Source organism: Canis lupus, chromosome 13, assembly GCF_048164855.1.
Source record: "Canis lupus baileyi chromosome 13, mCanLup2.hap1, whole genome shotgun sequence".
NCBI classification, from domain to species: Eukaryota; Metazoa; Chordata; class Mammalia; order Carnivora; family Canidae; genus Canis; species Canis lupus.
The window spans coordinates 34,436,485-34,462,342 of NC_132850.1; the positions used below are offsets into that span (position 1 = coordinate 34,436,485).

General features: G+C 32.8%; 1 protein-coding gene across 4 annotated transcripts in view; it reads right to left on the minus strand.

Moving 5' to 3' along the window:
* The window catches only part of EEA1 (early endosome antigen 1), a 112,066-nt gene that overhangs the window by 15,594 nt on the left and 70,614 nt on the right, over positions 1–25,858 (minus strand). For all 4 annotated transcript variants that reach the window (XM_072773064.1, XM_072773065.1, XM_072773063.1 and 1 more), the window contains 7 exons: positions 24,425–24,625; positions 23,267–23,380; positions 20,706–20,861; positions 18,851–18,990; positions 11,478–11,808; positions 9,723–9,824; positions 3,912–4,106 (listed from right to left, as the gene is read on the minus strand). In XM_072773064.1, the coding sequence (XP_072629165.1) occupies positions 3,912–4,106; positions 9,723–9,824; positions 11,478–11,808; positions 18,851–18,990; positions 20,706–20,861; positions 23,267–23,380; positions 24,425–24,625 (1,239 nt within the window). The remainder of the gene's footprint in view (positions 1–3,911; positions 4,107–9,722; positions 9,825–11,477; positions 11,809–18,850; positions 18,991–20,705; positions 20,862–23,266; positions 23,381–24,424; positions 24,626–25,858) is intronic.

Genomic DNA, 25,858 nt, shown 5'->3' on the forward strand with positions numbered 1-25,858 from the left:
GTATCTCCAACACCCAGAATTGTGCCATGGTATAAAATAGGTGCCTAGTAATATTTCTTAAATGAATAAATGACAAATAGATTGGAGGTGGAAAAGCCTGGGATGACTATTAATAAGCTATTCTAATAGCCTGGATAGAGAACAAAATAGCCTGGACTAAGATTGTGGTCATGGGAAATAAGAAAAGAGAATGGATTCAAGAGAGCTAGGAGGCCGACTGACAGGAGGTGGTGCTAATGCCTATGGAGGAAAGGGGGTTTGATCTCCCTATATGTTATCTCATAGAATCCCATGTCACCTCCTTTCCACTTCTTCCAACTTAGATTCTTTATGATGAATAATTCCTGGACTCTTTTTTCATCTTGAGAACTATATTGCTATTACACATTTTCTTTTATAGAATACTACTTCTTTGCTTTAACACTTTTCCCCCACAAATCTAGTTTTCTTTCTCTTTAATCTAATCTTCATGGCTTTCAACTAAGCCCTCTGCAAAATCTCAGTGACAACCTTTAATTAAAGGCCCTTTTGGGCTCATATTTGGGCTATCATTATCCTTACTCTGACAAACTCATTCATTCATTCATTCAAATAATTATTGATGGTTTATTTGTCAAAAGACACAGTTCTCTGACCCTAAGGAACTCAGAAATATTAGTGGGAAATTAAAGAAAAAAAGACATCAATTAAACAGTTTGACAGTTGCTTTAATAGAAGTAAACCCAAACTTCCAAAGGAGAATACAGGAAGGTCAGTCATTTACAATTTACCCTTCACAAACTGACCAGTTTTTGCTCTAAAATTGATCTGATCACATTCCATCCTTCTTAAAAATCTTTATTAATCCTCCAATATTAAAATTTTAAAGTGGAAATGACTATATATCATCTACTGTGATCTGATTTCATCCAATTCTATTGCCTTATCCCTCCCCTCACTTCTCCATTTACCATGTACTCCAAAAGCTAATGTTCTTTAATGACATTTTCTAAGTCTTACAAACATTGCTAATATTGTTTAGCTCCTTGAAATATCTAATTTCCTCTTTTTTAATGTTTTAAAATTATAATCATCTCCAAAGGCCCAGTTAAAATGCTAGCTCCCTAGAAAGCCAGTCAAAATTTCCATTAAGTTCTAATTTTTCTCATATTTCTGTTTAAGTTTGTTTCATTCTCCTTTATACATTAGTTTTTCCCTTACATACCTACTTCCTTATTAAATTATAAGCTACTTGAGAGTTAAGGGTGCTATCCTATTCATTCTGTATTCCCACAATAGATTTCAAATAAATTTAGTATAGGGGCCTTGACTTATTTGCAGGATCCTACTTACAGGATCCTTGATCAGTGGCTCCCAAACAATCATATATATCCAAAATATGTGTGTGGGTTTGTGTGTGTGGATTACATAAGTGCATACACATACATATCTAGATCCATTTAAACACTGTTTTTTTTTTTTTCTATTGCATTGTGGGACAGTTGTAACTTTGTCACAGACCATCACTGCATAGTCAATCATGCACACCGACATACTTCCATGTAATAGCAAACTATTTTGCTTACATACTGCACTGGGGACAGTCCTGCATATTTTAAATATGTTTTCTTAATCTTTACAACAACTCTATAACTCCATTTTATTTAGCCCAGAAAGATGATTCACTTCCTTATGACCATAAATCTAATGTGTGTCACACAAAATTTAAATTCAGATCTTGCCTAACTCCAAAATTTATCCTTCTTTCCATGCTACACAGCTCCCCAACAAAACCAAATTATACTTGCCTTTCAATGATTCTCTAGTTACTCTAAATTCAAAGTCTAATTTACATTGACTATCAACCCAACATTCCCCAAAATGCCATCCACCATCTATCCCAAAGTTAAAAAGTGTGCTTATTTTAGCATCCATACACTAACAGAAACTAATATAGCCATGGCTGAATGTTTGTGTCTCCCCAAAAAAAGTTCATGTTGAAGAAGTCCAGATCTACAATGTGATGGTTATTTGGAACTGTGACCTTTAGGAGGTCATCAGGTCATGGGAGTACAGCCCTCATGAATTAGTGATTAGGGATTAGTGTCCTTACAAAAAGAAACACAAGAAAGATTATCTCTCTTTCAGCCATATGAAGATACAGCAAGAAAGTATCTGTCTACAAACCAAGAAATGGGTCTTCACCAGACACCAGACATGCCAGTGTCATTATATTTGACTTCCCAGCCTACAAAATTGTGAGAAATAAACACACTGCTTACACCACCAAGTCTATGGTATTTTTGTTATAGCAATCCAAACTATGACATCTACCAATAAAAGCATTTCCTTTAAATGATTCTTTTTTTTAAGCTCTCATAATTCTTAAGGTGTAATCTAGTAAAGCCATGCAAAGTATAGGCAATATACATTAATCATAAATCTAAAAGAAATCATATTGTAACTAATAATTTAAGAAAATGTGCTAAAAATAGCTGGGTTTTATTTTTTTTTAATTCATGAAGGTATGCTATAAAAATGAAGATCTAGGGAATACATAAATATGATATTAATAGATTGGGGGAAAAGAATTAACTCAAGATACCAAAGCATACAATAAATGTATTGTGATAATTATATCCTGACTTATGATTATATATAACACCAAAAATGCACAGGCAAATTTGTCTACTATTGTTTGTGTTATTAGAAAATTACTCTTTTGTAAAGAGAAATAGAAATAATTGACAGTTGTCAACATAAAATACCTATTTGCAAGGTTAATTTTTTTTCCTCTCATAATGTGATAGCCCACTCTTAATGACAGGACATATTTTGTTTGTTCTACATAAGAGAGATTTCACTTCTCAGGGCGCCTGGGTGACTCTGTCGGTTGGTTATACATCCAACTCTTGATTTCAGCTCAGGTCATGATCTCAGGGTTGCATGTGAGACAAGGTTGTGAGATGGAGCCCACATCAGGCTCCATGCTCAGTGCGGAGTCTGCTTGAGATTCCTTCCCTCTACTCATCCCCACCATTTCTCTCCCCTGCTCTTGCTCATATATTCTCTCTAATAAATAAATAAATCTTTAAAAAGAAGAAGAAAAGACTTCACTTCTCTCTTCTCCATTGACCAACTGGCAAGCACATACCAACAGTAATGAAAAGTTATTTTTGTTCAACTATTAAGTACAATCTATCTTGTCAACTCTTGGTACAGACAAGTACTAAAATATATTTAAGAATAAAAAATAGATGCTCAATAATAAATTAGAATAGTTGAGAAATGAAAACCAATAAGATGCAACTTGAAATATCAAACAATTTTAACCACATAAAACCTACACTCCTGAATTTTTTTAATATGTACCATTTTATGGGTTTTGTTCTTGATTATCTTCCCTTAATAAGGATAATTTTTAAATTCCTTTAAAATTTTCTAATGCACTAGAAATATTATATAAATTATTTCCATAACATTAAGTGTTAATTATATTATTACATAAAAAGGTAATTTTAGGGCAGCCCCGGTGGCTCAGCACCACCTTCAGCCCAGGGTGGGATCCTGGAGATTGGGATCGAGTCCACATTGGGCTCCCTGTGTGGAGCCTGCTTCTCCCTCTGCCTGTGTCTCTGCCTCTCTCTCACTCTCTATGTCTCTCATGAATAATAAAAAAAAAAAGGTAATTTTATATCAGATGATTAATTTGAAATAAAGATTATCTAAAAACATGGTTCTAGTGAATGGAAATCCAGACTTACATACTTAATTACATAATTAAGAGCTTTTATACATTAAAAAATACTTAGAAAAATTACTTAGAAAAATTTTGAACATATATAAATTTTTCTTTGCTGCAACTCATCTGTTATATTATGAACTGCAAAGATTTTCTTCCCATAAAAAGTAAACAAATATCGTATTACTACCTTCTGTGAAATAGCAGTTTTAACTTCTCCTTGGAGTGCTTCAATTTGCTTTTTCTTCTGTTCAGTCAATTGCTTCAGCTCATTTATGGTCCCCTGAAGTTGTTGTTCTTCTTTTTCCTTTTGTTTTAAAGTATTCTGGGCCTGTACAACTTGTCCTTGAACTGAATTGAGTTCCAACTTCAACTGATGAGAAGTCTAAAAGAAAATAAAACCTGTTTATTAGCATTCATCATTCAATCAAGACACGTTTACTGGGGACCTTCTAAATGCCAAGCACTACTCTAGGTAGAAACTACTAAGCCTGGTGGCCAAAGGTGACCAGTGGTAAATCAAAATACCAAACAAAAAAAAATCTCTGCCCTCATGAAGCTTTCCTAATTGACACTATTTGCTATTAGATAACATGCTGGATTAATTTTCAATATGTGTTTAACCTTACCTCCCTTTCTAACTTGTAAGTATATATTTGGTATATATTATATATAAAATAAAAAAATATATATAAATGAGCCAGAATAGTATAAACTTGTACTGTAGAAAACAGGAATATTGACATCAATCTTTAGATTTCTGGAATGTCTACTATCTTTCAAGAATATTCTCAAAATGCCAACTTAGCTTATTAGCCATGATTAATCAAAACGGATAGCTCCATATCAACTATGGCAAAAAAAAAAATTTTTTTTGGCAAATATGTTTAGTCTATGACTGATGATACTGAACTATACCATGTAATAGTTTCCTCATTCAGAGCTCTGGGGAATATTGTGCTACTACCTTGTTTTTATAATCTACTAGGATATAATTCTCAAAATTAGGTATCATACAGAAGTCACATTGAGGTTCTACTATGGTCAAAGTGAATTACAATGATCTCCTGCCCTTCCAGCCAAAGTCATGTTTCCATGTTTTATGCATTTTGCCTTATGAACTTAACTTGAGCATTTGACCATATTCAAAGTTAATTTTGAAAAGTTTCACTCCTAAATATGGTTGCTTCAGCTTATCTCCCACACAAAGGAAAATATTTTTGTGCAAAACAGGAGTCAGGTAGTGTAACAATGATGATTATTATAATATGATGACCAATGATAAACTGATAACTAACATTTGAGCCTTTATTTTGTTATGTTAAAGGTTCCAAGCACTTTGAAATATTTAAACCTATTTATCTCTTATTAATCCTATGGCATACTTTCTCAAAAAACAAGAAAGTTCTCAAATATACAACCTAACCTTACACCTAAAAGAGCTGGAGAAAGAACACCAAATAAAGCCTAAACTCAGCAAGAGAAGAGAAATAACAAAGATTAGAGCAGAAATCAATGAAATAGAAACCAAAAGAACAGTAGAACAGATCAATACAGCTAAAAGCTGGTTCTTTGAAAGAATTAATAAAACTGATAAACCCCTGACCAAACTTTACAAAAAAAAAAAAAAAGACCCAAATAAATAAAATCATATAAGAAAGAGGAGAGATCACAACCAATACCAAAGAAATACAATTATAAGAATATATTATGAGCAACTATATGCCAACAAATTAGACAATCAGAAGAAATGGATGCATTCCTAGAGATGTATAAACTACCAAAACTGCAGGATGCCTGGGTGGCTCAGTGATTGAGTGTCTGCCTTAGGCTCAGGGCATGATCCTGGAGTCCCAGGATTGAATCCCGCATCGGGCTCCCTGCATGGAGCCTGCTTCTCCCTCTGCCTATGCTCTGCCCCTCTCTCTCTGTGTCTCTCATGAATAAATGAATAAAATCTTTAAAAAAAATAAACAAATTACCAAAACTGAAACAAAAAGAAATAGAAAATCTGAACAGACCCCTAACCAGCAAGGAAACTGAAGCAGTAATCAAAAATCTCCCAACAAACAAGAGTCCAGGGCTGGATGGCTTCCCAGGGCAATTCTACCAAACATTTAAAGAAGAATTAATACCTATTCTTCTGGGGACGCCTGGTGGCTCAGTGGCTGAGCATCTGCCTTTGGCTCAGGCCGTGATCCTGGAGTCCCCGGATTGAGTCCTGTATCAGGCTCACTGCATAGAGCCTCCTTCTCCCTATGCCTGTTGTCTCTGCCTCTCTCTCTTTGTATCTCTTATGAATAAATAAATAAAATATTTAAAAACAATACCTATTTTTCTGAAGCTGTTTCAAAAAATAGAAATGAAAGGAAAACTTCCAAACTCTTTCTATGATGCCAGCATTACCTTGATCCCAAAACCAAAGACCTCACCAAAAAGGAGAATCACACACCAATATCCCTGATAAACATGGACACCAAAATTCTCATCAAAATACTAGCCAATAGGATCCAACAATTCATTAAAAAGATTATGCACCACGACCAACTGGGATTTATTCCTGGGCTGCAAGGGGGTCCAACATCCACAAATCAATCAATCTGATACACTAATAAATGTTTAGTTTAATAAAAGAAAGAACAAGAACCGTATGATTCTCTCAACATATAGATGCAGAAAATGCATTTGATAAAGTACAGCATCCTTTCTTAATTAAAACTCTTCACACTGTAGAGATAGAGTGAACATATCTCAATATCATAAAAGGCATACACAAGAAGCCCAAAGTGAGTAACATTTTCAATGGGGAAAAACTGACAGCTTTTCAAGAATACAAGAACACATCAGGGATATCCACTATCACCGCTGCTGTTCAATACTGTACTAGAAGTCCTAGCCTGAGCAATCAGACAACAAAAATAACTAAAAAGCATCTGAATCTACAAAAAAGTCAAACTCTCACTCTTTGCAGATGACATGATACTCTATAAAGAAAACACAAAAGACTTGACCCCAAAATTGCTAGAAATCATACAGGAATTCAGGAAAGTGGAAGGATATAAAATCAATGCACAGAAATCAGTTGCATTCCTGTACACTAACGAGACAGAAGAAAGAGAAATTAAGGAGTCCATCTCATTTACAATTGCACCCCAAACCATAAGATATCTAAGGAATAAGCCTAACCAAAGAGGTAAAGGATCAGTACTCAGAAAACTATAGAACACTCATGAAAGAAATTGAGGAAGACACAAAGAAATGGAAAAACATTACAAGCTCAGGGATTAGAAGAACAAATATTGTTAAAACGTCTATGCTACCTAGAGCAATCTATACATTCAATGCAATCGCTATCAAAATACCATCAAATTATTTCACAGAGATGGAACAATAATCCCAAAATGTATATGGAACCAGAAAAGACCCCAAATTGCCAAAGGATTGTTGAAAAATAAACCAAAACTGGTGGCATCATAATTCTGGACTTCAAGCTCTATTACAAAGCTGCAATCATCAAAACAATATGGTACTGGCACAAAAACAGACATACAGATCAATGGAACAGAATATAGAACCCAGAAATAGACCCTCAACTCCATGATCAACTAATCTTTGACAAAGCAGGAAAGAAAATCCAATGGAAAAAAGTCTCTTCAACGAATGATACTGGGAAAACTGGACAGCTACATGTAGAAGAAAGAAACTGGACCATTTCCTCACACCATACACAAAAACAGACTCAAAATGAATGGAGATAGGAATCCATTAAAATCCCAGAGAAGGGATCCCTGGGTGGCACAGCAGTTTAGCGCCTGCCTTTGGCCCAGGGCGTGATCCTGGACACCCGGGATCGAATCCCACGTTGGGCTCCCGGTGCATGGAGCCTGCTTCTCCCTCTGCCTATGTCTCTGCCTCTCTCTGTGTGTGACTATCATAAATTAAAAAAAAAAAAAATCCCAGAGAAGAACACAGGCAGCAACTTCTTTGACCTCAGCTGCAGCAACTTCTTGCTAGACATGTCTTCAAAGGCAAGAGAAACAAAGGCAAAAATGAACTTATGGGACTTCATCAGGATAAAAAGCTTTTTGCACAGCAAAGGAAACAATTAACAAAACCAAAAGGCAACCGACAGAATGGGAGAAGATATTTGCAAATGACACATCAGATAAAGGGCTAGTATCCAAAATCTACAAAGAACTTATCAAATGCAACACCCAAAGAACAAATAATCAGATCAAGAAATGGGCAGAAAACATGAACATACATTTCTCTGAAGCAGTACACATGGCCAACAGTCACATAAGAAAATGCTCTACATCACCTGGCATCAGGGAAATACAAATCAAAACCACAATGAGATACCACTTATTCTAGTCAGAATAGCTAAAATTAACAAGTCAGGAAACAACAGATGTTGGCGATGATGCAGAGAAACAGGAACTCTCTTACATTGCTGGTGGGAATGCATGCTGGTGCAGCCACTCTGGAAAACAGTGTGGAGGCTCCTCAAGAAGTTAAAAATAGAGCTACCCTACGAACCAGCAATTGCATACTGGGTATTTACCCCAAAGATATTGATGTAGTGATCTGAAGGGGCACCTGCACCCCAATGTTTATAGCAGCAATGTCCACAATAGCCGAACTATGGAAAGAGCCCAGATGTCCATCGACAGATAAATGGATAAAGAGGGCGTGGTATATATACAATGGAATACTACTCAGCCATCAAAAAAATGAAATCTTGCCATTTGCAATGATGTGGTTAGAACCAGAAGATATTATGCTAAATGAAATAAGTCAATCAGAAAAGGCAATTTTTGCATGATCTCACACATATGTGGAATTTATGAAACAAAACAGTGGTTCATAGGGGAAGAGAGGAAAAAATAAAATGACAAAATCAGACAGGGAGACAAACCATAAGAGACTCTTAATCATAGGAAACAAAACTCAGAGTAGCTAGAGGGTAAGAGGTGAGGGGATAGGTAACTGAGTGATGGACATTAAGGAGGGCATGTGATATAATGAGCACCGGGTGTTATATATGACTAATGAATCACTGACCCCTACCTCTGAAACGAGTAATACATTGTATCTCAGTTAACTGAATTCAAATAGAATTTTTAAAAATTACAATAATCCTGTGGCATAGATTGTTATTAGCCCCATTTTACTGCTGAGGAAACAGGAGTACAGAGAGATTAAGCAATTTGCCTAAAACAAGGCAAAAGAACATACCTAGCAAATGGCACAGTCAGGATATAAATCTGGACAATCTGGATTCAGAGCTTGACACTAAGCCACTATAATTTTGCCACTTGATGACGGGTATCTAAAACACAGGTGGTCTCCTCTAAATCAACAACCAGACTACAATCACATAAAAGACTTCTGAGGTCTAGGTTTTGCTGCTTTAACAAACCAGATCTCTAGAAAAACTGTATTCCTAGACTCTAACTGCTAGAGGTAGGTCTTCAGAGAATAAGAATTATATATTATACCCATTTAGTTACTCATTTGCTTGCTTATTTTTGATGGATAGTAATAAAAGCATTAATCACAGAAAAAAACTATTGTTATACAACCATTAACATACCATTAAACCTAGACATCCATGAAATAAAGAGCCATTACAATGTTATTTCTATGGAAAGCCTATCAAGGTATTTTTCCCAATCATAATAATGTTCCTTAATCTAAATTATCTAGTTATAATTCTATAGTAAGTTGACTCAATTAACTTTATTAGTTATAATCCTTTATTTTGGGTCTTTTATTATAAACTATCTTAAAAAAATAAAAAAATAATAAAAAATAAAAAATAAATAAATAAACTATCTTAAATCTTTTTAGTAGTAGATAAAACATAAATGACAATTTTAAACTATTTTTGTGATCCATTACATTTCAGAGAAATAAACTTCCTTTGGCTTAAGTGTGAAATTATTTTGAAAATAGACTTTATTATTCTTCATATTTTATTTACAGAAAAAAATCTTACCTGCTTCTCTTTTTCAAGTGACTTCTTCAGTTCATTCTGTTCCTTAAGTGTATTCTCTGTCTGTACCTGAAGCTGATGCTTTAATTCTTTGCAAGTTTTTTCCTAAAAACAAATGAAAACTACATTATACAGAAAGTATTTGTAGTAAGTTTAAGAAGTTTGATTTATATGCTTAGTAAGATCCACACATGGAAATAAACTACAATCACTGATGGTTTAACATGGGATAGAATCATCCATTTCAGTTATACAACAGCCAAATATTATAGCAGTAAAGTAGAGGGACAGAAAAAGGTTAAGAGCTTCTATCATCAACCAGCACAACACTTTAGGAACCATATTTTTATGTCACACAATTAATTGTAATTAATTAACGTGTCATGCTATTTTAAAAGTAGGATAACGAGGGGCACCTGGGCTCAGTTGGTAGAACATGTGACTTGATTTCAGGGTACTGCATTCAAGCCCCATTTGGGCAGGGAGCTATTTTTTAAAAAGCTCATAAAAGTAAAACAACAATATTCAACCAAATGGAAGAAAGGAGGGATGCCTGGCTGGCTCAGTGGTTGAGCACCTGCCTTCAATCCAGGGCGTGATCCTTGGAGTCCTGGGATCAAGTCCCATATTGGGCTCCCTGCACGGAGCCTGCTTCTCCCTCTGCCTGTGTCTCTCATAAATAAATATATTTTTTTTAAAAAAATGGAAGAAAGGAAATTTTTGCAAAAGAAAGTGTTAAAATAAAGAATAATTACATATTACTAAATATGTGATTTATATTACATATAAATATGTTTACGTATACATATATATTATATACACATAAATTCACATAAAACAATCACAACTTAAGAGGAAAGATGTAAAGATAGGAAATATATTCTCCAAACAGAAAGGAACATAAAAGTAACCATACAAATATCATGTATTTTTTGTGCTACTAAATACTTTCACTGACTTTTATATTTAAAACAAGAGAATTTTACTTTTGCTGTTACTCTGTTATTCCATGTTAAAATCTTTTTTTTTTGAAGGTTGATTAATTTATTTTAGAGAGAGAGAGAGAGCAAAGAGTGAGTATGAGTAGGGGGAGGGGCACACAGAGAGAAACTCAAGCTGACTCCATGCTGAGCCCAACATGAGGCTCAATCCCAGGATCCCGAGGATCATGACCTGAGCCAAGACCAAGATGCTTAACCAACTGAGCCACTCAGGCGTCCATGGGATAAAATATTTCTGAGAATACAAGCCCTCATTAAGCATTTCCTGAAACTGTGTGACTTTTGTTTCATATAGTTTAAATATGTTTTATGGTATCTCTAAGACACGGTATTATCTAGAGTCTTAGAATATTCAGTAGAAAATTAGAAAGTTTCTAGTACCAGAATTAAAAGTCAACAAGGTCTTTCTGATCTTTTTGGTTTTTTTCAGGCAAGTGAATAACATTTGTACCAGCAGCTACATTCTCTGTGAAAATGTCTCTGTGTACAAATAGGCAGCTATCTCTCCCAAATCCATTGTAACACAATAGAGAAAAACTGTATATCCAACTAAAAGCTTCCTGGGCCTCTGGAAATTTTACACACAAACACTAATATCTTTTTCTCAGGTTAAGCAATCCCACTTTCCTTCCTCATAAGAATTATTTAAAATCACTTAAATGTAGGATAAAAAGTCAACAGTGGGTTTAAGAAGAAAAACCAGTATATTTTAAATAAAAATCACTTCTACCTAACGTAGTGAACATAAACAACTAACCAAATCTAATATAGCAGCTTTTCCTTTCTGATTTTCCTTTTCAAATTCACTTTTAGAGTTCTTCAAAGATTCAGAAACTTTTGAAAAATTCTCTTTTGTTGCAGAAAGCTCTGTCATTAGAGTTTCTTTCTCCATCTTCACTTTTTGTAGTTCTGCTGCTGCTGTCTGAATTTTGTTATTCAATTCCTTGTGCTGCATCTTTGCATCTTGACTTAAATTTTCAATTTCTCGTTTAAGGAGTTTTTTTTCTTCCTCTTGCTCGGTAAGCATTTGCTTAATATTTTCAAGGGCTTCAGATTTTTTCTGTAGATCCAACTTTGTACTGGATACTCTAAATATTTAAGAAATAAGTTTTTAAAATAATGCATAATTTAGCATTCTTAACTTAGCATTAAAAATTAATTGCTATTTTTAAATTAATAATTTTGTTTTAAAACTTTCTTGTGTAGTTCAGATGTAAAAATCATAATTTAATGTCATAAAACTGAAAATCCTTAAATCTGATCTGATCACTTAACAGATAAAGATGGTTTTCTTCAAGTTAAATAAATTAATGGTAAAGCCAAGACTATCTAAGACTCCTTACTTAATCCAGTCTTGTCTGTTGCAATGGATGCCCCCCAAATTGTACATATAGCAGAGCCTCTAGTCTACAATAGCCAGAAAAGGTTTTCCATGTACTTTAAAGAACCTATTCATTGTGTTAACCCCCACGCATATAGAGAACTTTGTCTTCTTCCTTGAAAATATAAAATACATTATGTCTCTTTATATATTAAGCTTCAAAACATGATTAACCCAGAAAAAAAACTAAAAAAAAGAGAGAGATATTTCATTTCAAACATAGAGAAAAGACGAACTATTTACTTTAATTCTAGAGCCTAGCAGATTATACAAGAGACTTGTTATCTTTTGTCCCTTAACATAAGTTTTCTACACCTGAGTGAATAAGCTTCAAGAATAAGGAAATGAAGATACAGCTTTAAGAAAGTTAAAAACTGCTGCTGCTTTGATAAAAGGAATAAAATTACTCACCAAAAGAAAAAGACACAAAAAGAAAAAAGAAAAAAGAAAAAAGAAAAAAGAAAAAGAAAAAGAAAAAGAAAAGAGAAACACATTTATTAAAGATCAACTATTTTTAAAGTGAAAATAAAACCAGATGCAAAGCAGTATTTCTGGAATGCATACTACTTCTGATATACTTTATACAATCAGTATAAATTTAATAATATGTTAAAGAGAGGTTGTTAAAAGATGTACTAGCCACATTGTGGAAGTTGGGTATTCATACAATACCAGAATTATATTTATACGCAACTCTAAAATTAGGACTTGATATATATAACTATGCTACCCCATAAATAATTATTATAAAATCATAAGACTATGTGAATCAAAGAAGGCAAAACAGAAATAAAGCCTTCTGTGTTCACTGTAAAACTAATTTTAAAAAGGGTCCTAAAGGAAATAATAAATCTACAATCATAGTTGGAAATGATTAGCACTCCTTTCTCAGAAACTGACAGAACCACAGGGGGGAAAAAGGCAAGTATATTGAAAGTTAAACATTATCTGGAATGAATAAATCAAGGGAACAAAAAAATACAAAATAGGGAACCTGGTCAATGGTATTGTAATAGTGTTGTCTGGTGACAGATGGTAGCTACCATTGTGGTGAGCTTAGCAGAACACATAGAGATGCTGAATCACTATGCTATATACCTGAAACTAATGTAACATTGTGTGTCAACTATAGTCAAAAAAAAAAAAAAAAAAAGAAAAAAACCTTTTTCTAAGTATTATTAATCACCTTGCCTAGTTGATATTTATAAAACACTTCATCCAACAGAGAATATACATTGGTACACATGGAAAATTAACCAAGATAAACCATACACTGGGTGATAAGACCATATGAAAAGTCTAAATTTTACAGAGTATGTTCTCTGTTCACAGTAGAATTAAATTAGACGTAACAGCTATCAAGAAAAGCTCCAAATACTTGGGAAGTAAACAACATACTTCTAAATACTCCATGTATCAAAGAATAAAATCACAAAGGATATTAGAAAGTACATTACACTATACACTAATGAAAATATATTGTAAGATCACAGTTGGAAGTAGAGTTGGATACACAGATGGAAGTGGGCTTGATAAAAGGGGAAACTTTACCCTGTTCTTTGGGCTGAGCCCTGGGATCAGGGGTAAAGTTTAGACAAACCCAGATGTGTTTACCTAGTCCTTTTTTCCAAGGTAGTACAGGAGAAATACAATATTCCACACAAAAAATAAAAATAAAACAAAACATTTCCATAAAGTATACAGACAAAAAAAAAAAAAAGACTTTAGTATTAAAAGGTTTCCCTATCTCAACATGATAGGGAAGCCTAAGTGAGTTCTAAACATAAGATTAGAACATACAATAGAAATGGGCCCATTTACATTGAGCCCGTTAGAAATGGAAGCACCTTTGGGATTACAGGGCCTTGGGAAGAAGAACAAGAACCAACTTGGAAGTGATCTTCATGGACTGATGACTGGGTTCCAGAAGTAAATTAATTTAATTAAATTACTCAGGGGATGATATAAGGGATCACATGTGCTCCCCAAATACCTATGCACCCTAAACCATGATGCTAACAGTGAGAAGGAATGCCATACAATGCACTTCTATATCCTCAAAGTATCAGGACTTATTTCACTAGAAATAATACAAGAAATTTTTTTTATCATCACTCCCAAACAAAGACAAAAACCATAAAGGTGTCAAACAACTTAATTATCATCAATCTGATGGGTTTTTATTTCATTTCCCTAAAGGATATCTTTCCAAGGCTCTCAGCTTCCATTTTTACTACTGAGAGTCAAAAACCTTCATACCCTTGACACAGATCAAGTCTGTCAACTCAGAGTGGCCTATTTGGCCTTTAAAGGTAAAGTCTACTGAAATGTGACTAGTCATAAGCCCTCCTTTGAAGATATATCCAGATGAATGGAGTGGAACTGATTTTTATCCACCAAAATTCTGGTAAGTATGTGTCCACTGAAGATCTTATGGAAAGACCCAGTGCAAGCATCAAGAACAAGCTAAGCAAGAGACTAATTCTACCTTAGAAGTAAGAAAAGATGCTCCATCTCAGCACTTTTATAAAAATATGGGTTATGTCTGCAGGCACACACCCCTTCTGCCACCAAGGACATCTGAATTTTCATATATCACTGAATCTCTTAGATCCTAGTATCTTCTAAACTAACCTACCCTTATACTCAGAGTTGTCATAAGCCCATTAAGCACTTAGTGCAAATGGGAAAAGACAATCTTCCTCAAGGTAATTTATTCTATCTGTTGAAAAAGTGTCATGCTATACTACGACATATAATAATCACCTGCAGAAACCTGACAAACTACAAAGAGGGTGAGTAACTGAAAATGAAACAGATACTACAAAAGGTGAACAGTCACAGGGAAGCTTCCACATTAAAAAGCTATAAAAAGAAGAACAAACTGAAACCAAAGTCGACAGAAGAAAATACTAAAGAAAAGATGAGAAATAAATGAAATAGAAAATTGACAAAATCAGGGATGCCTGCCTGGCTCAGTTGGTAGAGCATGCAACTCTTAATCTCCAGGTTGTGAGTTTTGAGCCCCTATTGGGCATGGAGCTTACTTAAAATAATTTTTAAAAATAAATAAAGTTCTAATCTAAAAAAATTTGACAAAATCAAAAGTTTTTTTTTATAAAATTGATAAACCCCAAGTTAGACTGATCAAGAAAAAGATAGAGAACATAAATTAACAGAGTAAATAATAAAGACATCACTACAGATACTACAGATCTTAAAAGTGTAATGATCTTACTGTACCAATAAATTTGAAGTTTAGATGAAATGGACAAATTTCTTCAAAGACACAAATTAGCAAAACTGACTCGAGTAAAATATTTGAAAACAGTTAATAGCTCTGTATCTATTAAATAAATAGAACTCCAAATTAAGAAACAACTCAGAGGGAACTTCAGGTCAGTTGATTCATTGATGAATTCAATAAAACACTTAAAAAATAAATTATACCTATCACAAACCCTTTCAGAAAGAAAGAAAACTGTCAATTTATTTTTAAGACCGACATAACCTTGATTCCAAAACTATGATGCTGATATTAAAGAACACTGCAGACCAACAAATCCCCATGAATGCACAGAAAATTCTAAGCAAAGTATTATCAAGTCAAATACAGCAATATATGAAAAGAATAATACAAGATGATCAAGTGGGAATTATCCCAGGAAAGCAAGATTGGTTTACTATTTAAAAAAACAATCCATGTAATTTACCATATTAACAGAATAAAGGAGAAAAATCATATGATCAATAGATACAGAAAAAGAAGTTGACAAAAAAAGTTTTAACAAAACTAGTATGGATAGGAGTGCCCTCAATCTGATAAAGGAATCTAGGGAAAACAACAACAACAACAACAAAAAAAAAACACAGCTAACCTCAAAATGAATGATGAAATATTTCATGTTTCCTATCAAGGCCTGGGAACAATGCAAGAATATCCACTATCTTTTTATTCAAAAGTTCACTGTAGATGTCAGCTAACAGTAAATAAAAAAAAAAAAAAACTTTTTAATGAACACAAAAGGCCTACAGATTGAAGAAAAAAAGAAGTAAAACTGTTGCTAATTCACAAACAGCAAAGCTATCCATTTAGAAAATTCTAAAAACTCTACAAAACAAAAATGTGAATTTAACAATGCTAAAGGTAGTAAGATTCAATTGCTTTTTTATACAAGCCACAAGAAATCAGAAAATTTTAAAAACAATTCCAATTACAATAAAATTGAAAAACATAAAATATTTAGGATTAAATTTAACAAAAGATATTTAGGATTCCTATTTTTAAAACAACAAAATGTTGATGAGAGATATTAAAGAAAACATAAATACTAAAGATATACCATGTTCATGGACTAGAAGACTCTGTATTCTTAAAACATTAATTCTCCCCAAATTGAATTACAGATTCATTGTAATTCCAATCAAAACCCAATAATTTATTTGTAGAAATGGATAAGTTAATATTAAAATTTATATGGAAAGCAATAAACTTAAAAGACTCAAGATAATCTTGAAAAACAATTAAGTTGGAGGGCTGATACAATATAACAAGACCTATACCACAAAGCTACAAAAATCAACATGCTGGCAGGATACCACACAGAACATAGACCAATGGAACTGAATAGAACCCATAAATAAACCTACATATACTAGGTAAACTGCTTTTGACAAAGGCACCAAAGGCCACTCATTGGGAGAAAGAAGTTTTATCAAAAAATGGTATTAGAACAACTTCATGATGAACGGGAAAAAAAGATGATCCTGGACCCCTATCTCATACTTCTTACAAAAATAAGTTCAGGGCAGATCCTATACTTAAATGTAAAAACTAAAACTATAAAATTTCCATAAGAGAATTCTTCATAAACCATGGGGATAGGCAGAAGTTTCTTAGAAAAGACACAAAACATTAAACATAAAATAAAACAAATAAATTGAATTCAACCAGAATTAAAATTTTTTTTTTCACTGAAAGACACTACCAAAAAAACGTAAAGCAAAGCTGCTAGGAAATGTCTTGATAATCTAGCTGTCTGTCTGGTTAGCTGGCTGGTTATCTGGAAAAGGATTAGTATTTTGAATACACAAAGAATAGTAAGAAGATCCAATGAGAAAAAAATTTTAATAGGCAAAATAATTTACACTTCACAAATGAAGAAATGCAAATTAAGCCCACAATAAGATACCATTTAATATTCAATAAATAGCTAAAATTAAAAAACTAACAACACCAAATACTGGCAAGGATATGATGCAACTGAAACATTCCCAGTAGGAGTATAAAATGGTACAGACACTTTGGGAAAAAGTCTGGTAGTTTTTCATACAGTTAGTTAAGCATACATCTATCCCACCATGACTCTGAACTTTCACAAAAATGCTTATATAAGAATATTGACAGCACCTTTATCAAACAGACAAAAAATGCAAATAACCCAAAAAATACCCACCAACAAAAGACTAGATAAACAAATTATAGTATATTCATTCAATGGAACAATATTTATTCAACTACATGGATGAATTTTTAAAACAGTACAGTAAGTGAAAAAAAGCCAGTCACAAAAAAAAAACAAAACATACTATATGATTTCAATTCAAAACTACACAACATCAATGTATAGACACTGAAATCAGAACTATAGCATCTACAAGGTTTTGACTAGAACGGCACCCCAAGGAAACTCCATGAGTAATAAAAATTTTGTGGGGAAGGGGGCGCATATTATTACACTGAGTACACACTTAATAAAACTCAAACAAATTGTGTATGTGAGATCTGTGCATTTAATGGTATGTAAATTTTACTTCAATAATTTTTAAGGGAAGCCTGGGTGGCTCAATGGTTGAGCATCTGCCTTTGGCCCAGGGCATGATCCCGGTTCAGGGCTTGAGTCCACTTCAGGCTTCCTGTGGGGAGCCTGCTTCTCCCTCTGCCTATGTTTCTGCTTATCTCTGTGTCTCTCATGAATAAATAAATAATATCCTTAAAAATAATAATAATAATAATTTTTAAAAAGATAAACTGATTCTGGTGTTTTCCTTGTGCTCATAAATACAATCTATCAAGATGCATCACAAAGCTAAATAGAGTATTTCTTATTTTAAAAAAAGGTGGGATCCCTGGGTGGCGCAGCGGTTTGGCGCCTGCCTTTGGCCCAGGGCGCGATCCTGGAGACCCGGGATCGAATCCCACATCGGGCTCCCGGTGCATGAAGCCTGCTTCTCCCTCTGCCTGTGTCTCTGCCTCTCTCTCTCTCTGTAACTATCATAAATAAATAAAAATTTTAAAAAAATTAAAAATATTTAAAAAAAATAAAATAAAAAATAAAAAATAAAAAAAAATAAAAAAAGGTATACATTCCATATTTGGTATAGTCCCTCAAAGAGGAAGCCTGATTGTTCGTGGGTGATATATATAAATACTCCTCTATTTGTTACTTTCACATTAACTTATTCAAATCAGTGAATAACTCAGAACAATTGTTTTAACCCAGAGGAATGAGTACCACATTACTGTTGAAAAGAGACCAGATGACCCAAACTTTCAATCCTTTCTAGTGATAGTAAATTTAACCATATTATGACAGCTTTATTTTTCACTCATTCATATTAACATCAGAGTTTACAGAATCAACATAAGAAACATTTAATAAATCTTTAAGCACTGCAAAAGCAAAACTGAAACCGTAAGATTTTAATACTTAGTTTATAATCCTCTCCCTTAAAGTAGATTAGCTTACATTTCTTTCTCCATTTCAAGCTGTTTACTCAATTCTGTGACTCTAAGCTCTAAATCTGTATTCAGCTGTCTTTGTAGTTGTAGTTCCTGCAAAGCTTGTTCCTTGCTTCCTTTAACTTCAAGAGTATCAGCTTCTAGTTTCTATGGAAGAAATATAATACAGTAACCATTTTAATGCCAATAATTATCCATCTGTTATTAAATATAACATTTTTGTTTATATTTACATTGGTGTTGACAATAATAACCATACAATATTTATGATATAATAAAAACACATTTTTCCTTCCCAGCTATTACTGAGTAAAGGAACTATTTATTTTGGAATCTTTCAGAGGACCTACCAGCAGGCTTTATACATGACAGGCAGTCACTAAGTTTCTACTTTTAAACGTTAACTCTAAAGAGAATAAACTTAAAATAATTATATCTATTATTTGAATAAAAGTTATTAATTCAAGTATGAAAAAACTAGGTAACAGGTTTACACATGGGCCCACTTAAAACATATTATCCTTTATATTCAGTGAACAACACCAATGTAATTATAAATATCCAAAACTAAAATGTAGTTGTCATGTTATCCCTCCCGTTAACACCTATTGGCCCTAAATATAAAGTCAGTTAAATTCTTGGTTTTGCACCTTTAAGTTCTTGGTTTAGAGATGGCTGTTCTTCATAGTATAGTTTCTGTCTCATACACATACATATAGCTGTATTTTTACAAATTTACAAAATCAAGCTGTTAAGTATAAAGTTTAAATATTGATGAGCAAGGCATTTTCTTATACAGTTGTAATAGTTTTGCACCCTATATATTGTATAAACCAACCTCTGTATCTGTGGCACTTACTCAACACTTATACTGGATATTTGATATAAACTGTAAAATTTTAAAACAGCTATATAAAACACATAGAATACTTCCTAAAATAATTACCAAATGTTAATCACATGAGACATTCTTGGTTCTAAATAACTACTTGTAGAAGATACCCGAAGAGAATTCTCATTAGATGCTTTTCAGTAAATGGTCTCTGTTCTTTTCAACCATTACAAAAAGTCATTTGTCATTACTATTATCACTGACCATAATGAAAAGAAAAAGAAATCCCTAAACAGAATTGTAAACATAAACCTTCTCCCATGTTGTATCAGTGTATGTGTGTGTATGTATATACGTAGTTCTACAGAAGTGTTTCATCTGATTGTGAAGATATAACTTACATATACATAGTCATTTGAGATATAGTTAATTAATAGTAGATCCCATTTAAAGGAAAAAGGACTGAGGTCAAATCCTCTTCTGAAAGGTCTAGTCATTTAATCTCTTTAGTAAATCAACACTTTCACTTGGAATCGTGTTAAAATAAGAAGTAGTTTACCACAGCATAAACTTATCATTAAACTAAAAACAAAATTCAAAAGGTATAAATTTTAAGTTTAAAAAAGGAAGAAGTCTGTCATATGTGAAATATATATTGGAATAGGAGCTAAAGAGATGGGAATGATGGAACAGAAGAGGCTTCATAACAACAAAATGATAAGTTTATATAATTAGAGTAGATCCCTGGTTGGTTGTTTCTTTGCAATAGTTAGTTACACATTACAAAGGAACTAGTATACATGTTAAAGCTGCCATTTGTAAAGCTACCCATTTAGTAGTTCTAACTCTACCAAGTTAGAACTAAAGATGGAATTCAAAAATAAAACTTGAATATTACATATAATTTAAAGTCTTATATCACAACTTCACTCGTGTTTACAAATTTTAAATCTTCAATTCCTTCTAGTTATCAGTTTCCATTACTACAGCAGCAGAAAATATAGGTAAATTTGATATCTTTTATACAAACCTTAATTTGACCTTCTAATTCTTCAGTTTTTTGTTCTAAAGAGAGGTGTTTCTCTTTATATTCTTTAAGATGACTTTCCAGCTGACTGCAATGTTCTTGCTTATCCTGCAACTTTGTAGTGACCTGATCCAACTGAGTAGTGATCTTAGATAACTCCTATAGACAAGCACAATTGAAGAAAACTTTAGTAATAGGAAGGTTTACTTTATTGTATGCCCAAATGTTTCATCAAAGTAAAATTGAAAATTCTAATTTTATTTAAGAAACTATTGGAGTAAGACTAGAAATAAGTCTAATAATGAATCAAAGGTTGTATTTACCAGTATAAAGGACCTGAACTGAAACTGCACACAGTAAGAGCTACCAAGTTTATATGCATAACCAGTCAATAACCTTTTCTAGAAAGAATTATTCTAGGAGCCAAAAGATATAACAATATTAAATAGGCTGATAATAAAGTAACGCTTTTATAATTGTTTTCAGTGTTCAAGATGCCATTTTAAAAAATAACATTTAAAAACAGTGACTACATATATTAAACTTGTTAATTTGTAATATCTAGAGGCACTGAAAGAACAAAATACAAATTACCAGTAGTAAATACCACCCATAAATAGTCACTATTAATGTTTTGATAATTTTCCTTTTAGTCTTTTCTGTTTCTTTGTCTTATACTTTTGAAACAGGAAGAGAATCTTGCTTTACATACTGCTTTATTTTAACCTTTAACATAAAAATGTATCATGAAATTGTGACATCATTTTCTAAAATATAATGATATTTGACTGCATAAATTTCTATTTTATTTGATCCAGATCATTTTTTAGCCAAATGTCCTGCATTAGATTCCTAGATTGCTATAAACTTTCTTCATTTTATTAACAGAAATGTGAAGAGCATCCTAAAAGCTATGACTTTTTTTTTTAAGATCTTACTTATTTATTCATGAAAGACACAGAGAGAGAGGCAGAGACACAGGCAGAGGGAGAAGCAGGTTCCCCGTGGAGATCCCAGTGCAGGACTCGATCCCAGGATCCCAGAATAACGCCCTGAGCCAAAGGCAGATGCTCAACCACTGAGCCACCCAGGCATCCCCTAAAAGCTAGGATTATTCCCTTAGGATAAAGAACTAAAAAGAGCTAAAGAATGAAAAATCCTAAAGTTCTTGAAAAATATTGCCAAACAGCTTTCCTTACCATCATTAAAAGGTTGAACTAACATAGCCAACCACCAGCAATGTATGAAGATGGCTTATTCTTTTACACCCTCTCCAAACCTTCTAGTGTTAAACACAGACATCTTACCTCAATAAGGGCATCTTCTGTTACTATACTAATTTACAATTGATTCTTAATGAACTTGAACATTTGCTAACATATATTTGATCATTTACTTTTTCTGTAGGTTTCCTTAATTCTTATCTAAGTGTTTTAAATAAAAGGATATTAAGCCCTTCATCAGACACATTTTAGAAAATGTTTTATTCTTCTGCTATGTGCTTTCAAACTTTGTTAGTGATATTTTGGGCAGAAAAATGTTAGACTTTTATGTGATTATTCTTATAAATACTCTTTCTATTACAGTTTCTAGCACTGACCTCGTGCTCAGAAAATAGACATATTTAGCAAAAATTTGAGTAAAGTTATAGAACATACATACACAGTAATTCTATGTACATAAAAATAGCAGTGTGTGTGTGTGTGTGTTGTGTGTATGTGTTTATATATAAACGTATACACATGTATTTATTCAATGCTTATAAAACTCTGGTATGATACATACAAAATTTAAGAGTAAACATTCCATCCAAGGAGCAAAATGGGATTAAAGCTTAGGGTAAAATATAGAAAACAAAGTTTTTAGTTTGTTCACTTAATATATTACTACACTGCTTTAAAAAAAAATTAGACCAACAACCAGTGTTACCTGTAAAATAAGTATAAATTTTAAAACTTTCTGTCTGGTAAAACATGAAAAATATCTTTCAGTATTTTTATCTTGGCCCTAAAGTAGTAAGCTTTTATTTTATCAGCAGTATTGAGAAAAGTAACTTCTGCACTCCCTATAACCCTCCTTATTCTTACCCCCAAGGTAAAAGAGTAACTCTTACTGCAATGGAATACATGGTGGTACTCTTTTCCTGCTTCCAAGTGGTAAGTATATCCAAGTCATGGCCCAGATTACCTACTAAAAACAGGTGTGAAAGTCTGGCCCTCTTTCCCAATCATTGGCACTTGATGGAATGCAACAATTCAACAATTAGGAGTAGATACTTCAGCTCCACACCATGGCCTATACTAAAGAGTAATATAATATTAAGAAGCCCAACCACAGGTGCACACCAGTTAAGCTTTATCAAAAACAAAAATGAATTTTTATCTTCATCTGTCTGACTCCTGCATCCAACACTCAACTGATTCTGAAATCAGGGAGAAATTAAAGGGAAAAAGCAAGTTGATCAGGACATTAATAAAACTGAGAATCACTTTTATACATGTATGCAATTAATTCATCTAACAAAACATTACATTATCGGATGAAACTGCATCAGGTTTACCTACCTGCTGTTTATCTTGTAATGCATTTTGGGCTGTGTCCAAATGATTCTGAAGATCTGCTCTCTGAGCAGTTTTTGCTGCTTCTGCTGATAGCAGTAATTCAGTTTTGGCTTTAATCTGTAACAAAATTGACCAGTCATTTAATTCATATTTAGTTCTTGATTTCCCCTTGCTTGAATATACATTGCTTCTGTCACTAAATTATTTTAAAAACTAGGTCCTTTGGCAAAAAAAAAAAAAAAGTAAGGATTTAGACATTGAAAAATAAGTATGTGATAATCCCTCAAACAGGAATGAGTAGGAGAAAAGAGACTCCTAATAATGTTTGCATAAATGATGAAGTTTATCATGATATATAAGATGATATATATGCCCCTACATGACACCAAAACACATCTCCCTCTCTCTAATTGGACTCCAAATATTGGGTTAACATACAACTCATCTACAAATATATATCCTCTTCTTCCAAGTTATTAAGTATCCCTTATTATATTATTTTATATTTCTTATTTCCAATTGAATTATTTTCCTAATATAAAATCAAGGCTTAGAAATGTTTCTATAACCTTCTCTACTATAGTATAGAATGAGAAACCAACAATAAGAATGGAAAAATAAATACTTTAATTCCCATCCCATCATCACTGATTCATTGAACAAGACCTATATTGGCCTCTGAAAGAATGTATATTAAAATCATATAATAGTACATAAAAAGGGATTTTTTAATTAAACCTTTAAAATAAAATCTAAAAATCAAAGTCGAAAAGTTTTTAACACAGAAATATAATGGTATAATAGAAAATGACTTGAATTAAAAAAAAACAAAAACAAAAAACAAGGATTTCATGAAAAAAAAAAAAAAAAAAGGAAAGAAAGAAAAGAAAAAAGATCGGGTGGTTTCAGATTAGATTGCCAGAAAACATAAAGAGCAAAAAAGGCAAACACAAAAGCTCAACAAACTGTCTAAACACAACCTTTATTTAATTCCTATTCCCAATGTCTTTCCACTAGTAAGTAAAGTAGAAAGAGGGAGAGGGAGGTGAAGATGAGGGACAAAGAAAGACACAAGGAGAGAGAAACAGAATTTATATTTGATGGCTTAAATAGAAGTTTTATTCAGACAAACTCACATTAAATTGCATAATTCAACATTACCTGTATGTCAAGCTGGGAGACCTTCTCCTTGCTCTCATTTAATTGACTATTCAATTCATTGACACTAGTTTCTAAAGAAAGAACACGGTCTTGTGCAGCTCGAAGATGTGCCTTCTGCTCTTGTACTTGGTCATGCAAATTCTCCTGGGCTTGTTTATGGCTTTCTGACTGATTCTTCAGCTTCTCTGTTAGTTGAGTTACCTATCATATAAGCAAGACTCTAATTATGAAGGTCACAAATGATTTAATAAGAACTAAAAAAACAAAACAAAACAAAAAAATTTAAGGACCATGAGAATATTAAAGTGCTTTATGATAAGTTATCTCATATTTTTTTTTAATTTATTCACATCTTTCCAAAAATAAGCACTCAAAATTATAACAAATTCAGAGATTTTTATTATTTTTAAAACCACCTCTACAGAGCTATAATTCACATGAAATAAAATTCACCAAATTTAGTCGCACAGCTTGAGATTTAATAAATATATACACTCATTTAACCATTGCCACAGATGGAAAACATTTCGATTACCCCAAAAGGTTTACTTATGCCCCTTTGCAGTCAGTACCCTCTACTCATCTTTAGCCCCAATCACTGATCTAAATAATGAGTTCCTTATATATTCTGAATATTTCTGAATTGTCAGTTATATGTTTTGCAAATATTTTCTCTTAGTCTGTGCTTGGCTTTTACTTTTATCATGATAACTTTTGAAATGCAAGCAATTTTAATTTAGATGAAATCCAATTTATGTGATGTTTCTTTGGTGTACCTTGCTTAGAGTTCATTGAGTTTCTTGACTCTGTGGGTTCATTATTTTTAATCGAACTGAAATTTTTTTCAGCCATCATTTCAATAAATCTTTTTCTCCTCCCCATCCTTCTGTTACATCAATTATATGTATACTAGATTACATGATCCTGTCCCACAGGTCACTAAAGCATAGTTTTTTTGTTTTGGATTTTTGGTTTTTTTTTTGTTTTGTTTTGTTTTTTAGTCCAGCCTTTTTTTCTCTCTGTGCTTCATCTTGGACAGTTTCAATGGTTTGTCTTAATGTTCTCTACTGCTTTCTATTTGGTTAATTTATTAAGCCCATCCAATGAAGTTTCAATTATACGTTTCTATTTAATTCTTTTTTTATCATCTCTACTTCTATTTCCATTATTATAATTTTTCCCTTATAAGCATATTTTAAGAGCCATATATGTTTTCTTCTTCTTTGAACGTCAGCAATTTTTTGATATTTATGGAACAAGTCTTGATTTTGTTGTCGTCTTTCAAAAATACTTAATTTTGTTCTAGCAGGCAGTTAATATACATGAGGTTCAGCTGGATCCTTTTGAGGCTTGTTCTTATGCTTTATTAGGCCAGGTGTACACTAGCTTTTACCCTAGGGCAGTTTAGTTTCCTATGGTGTGACATTTCTGGGG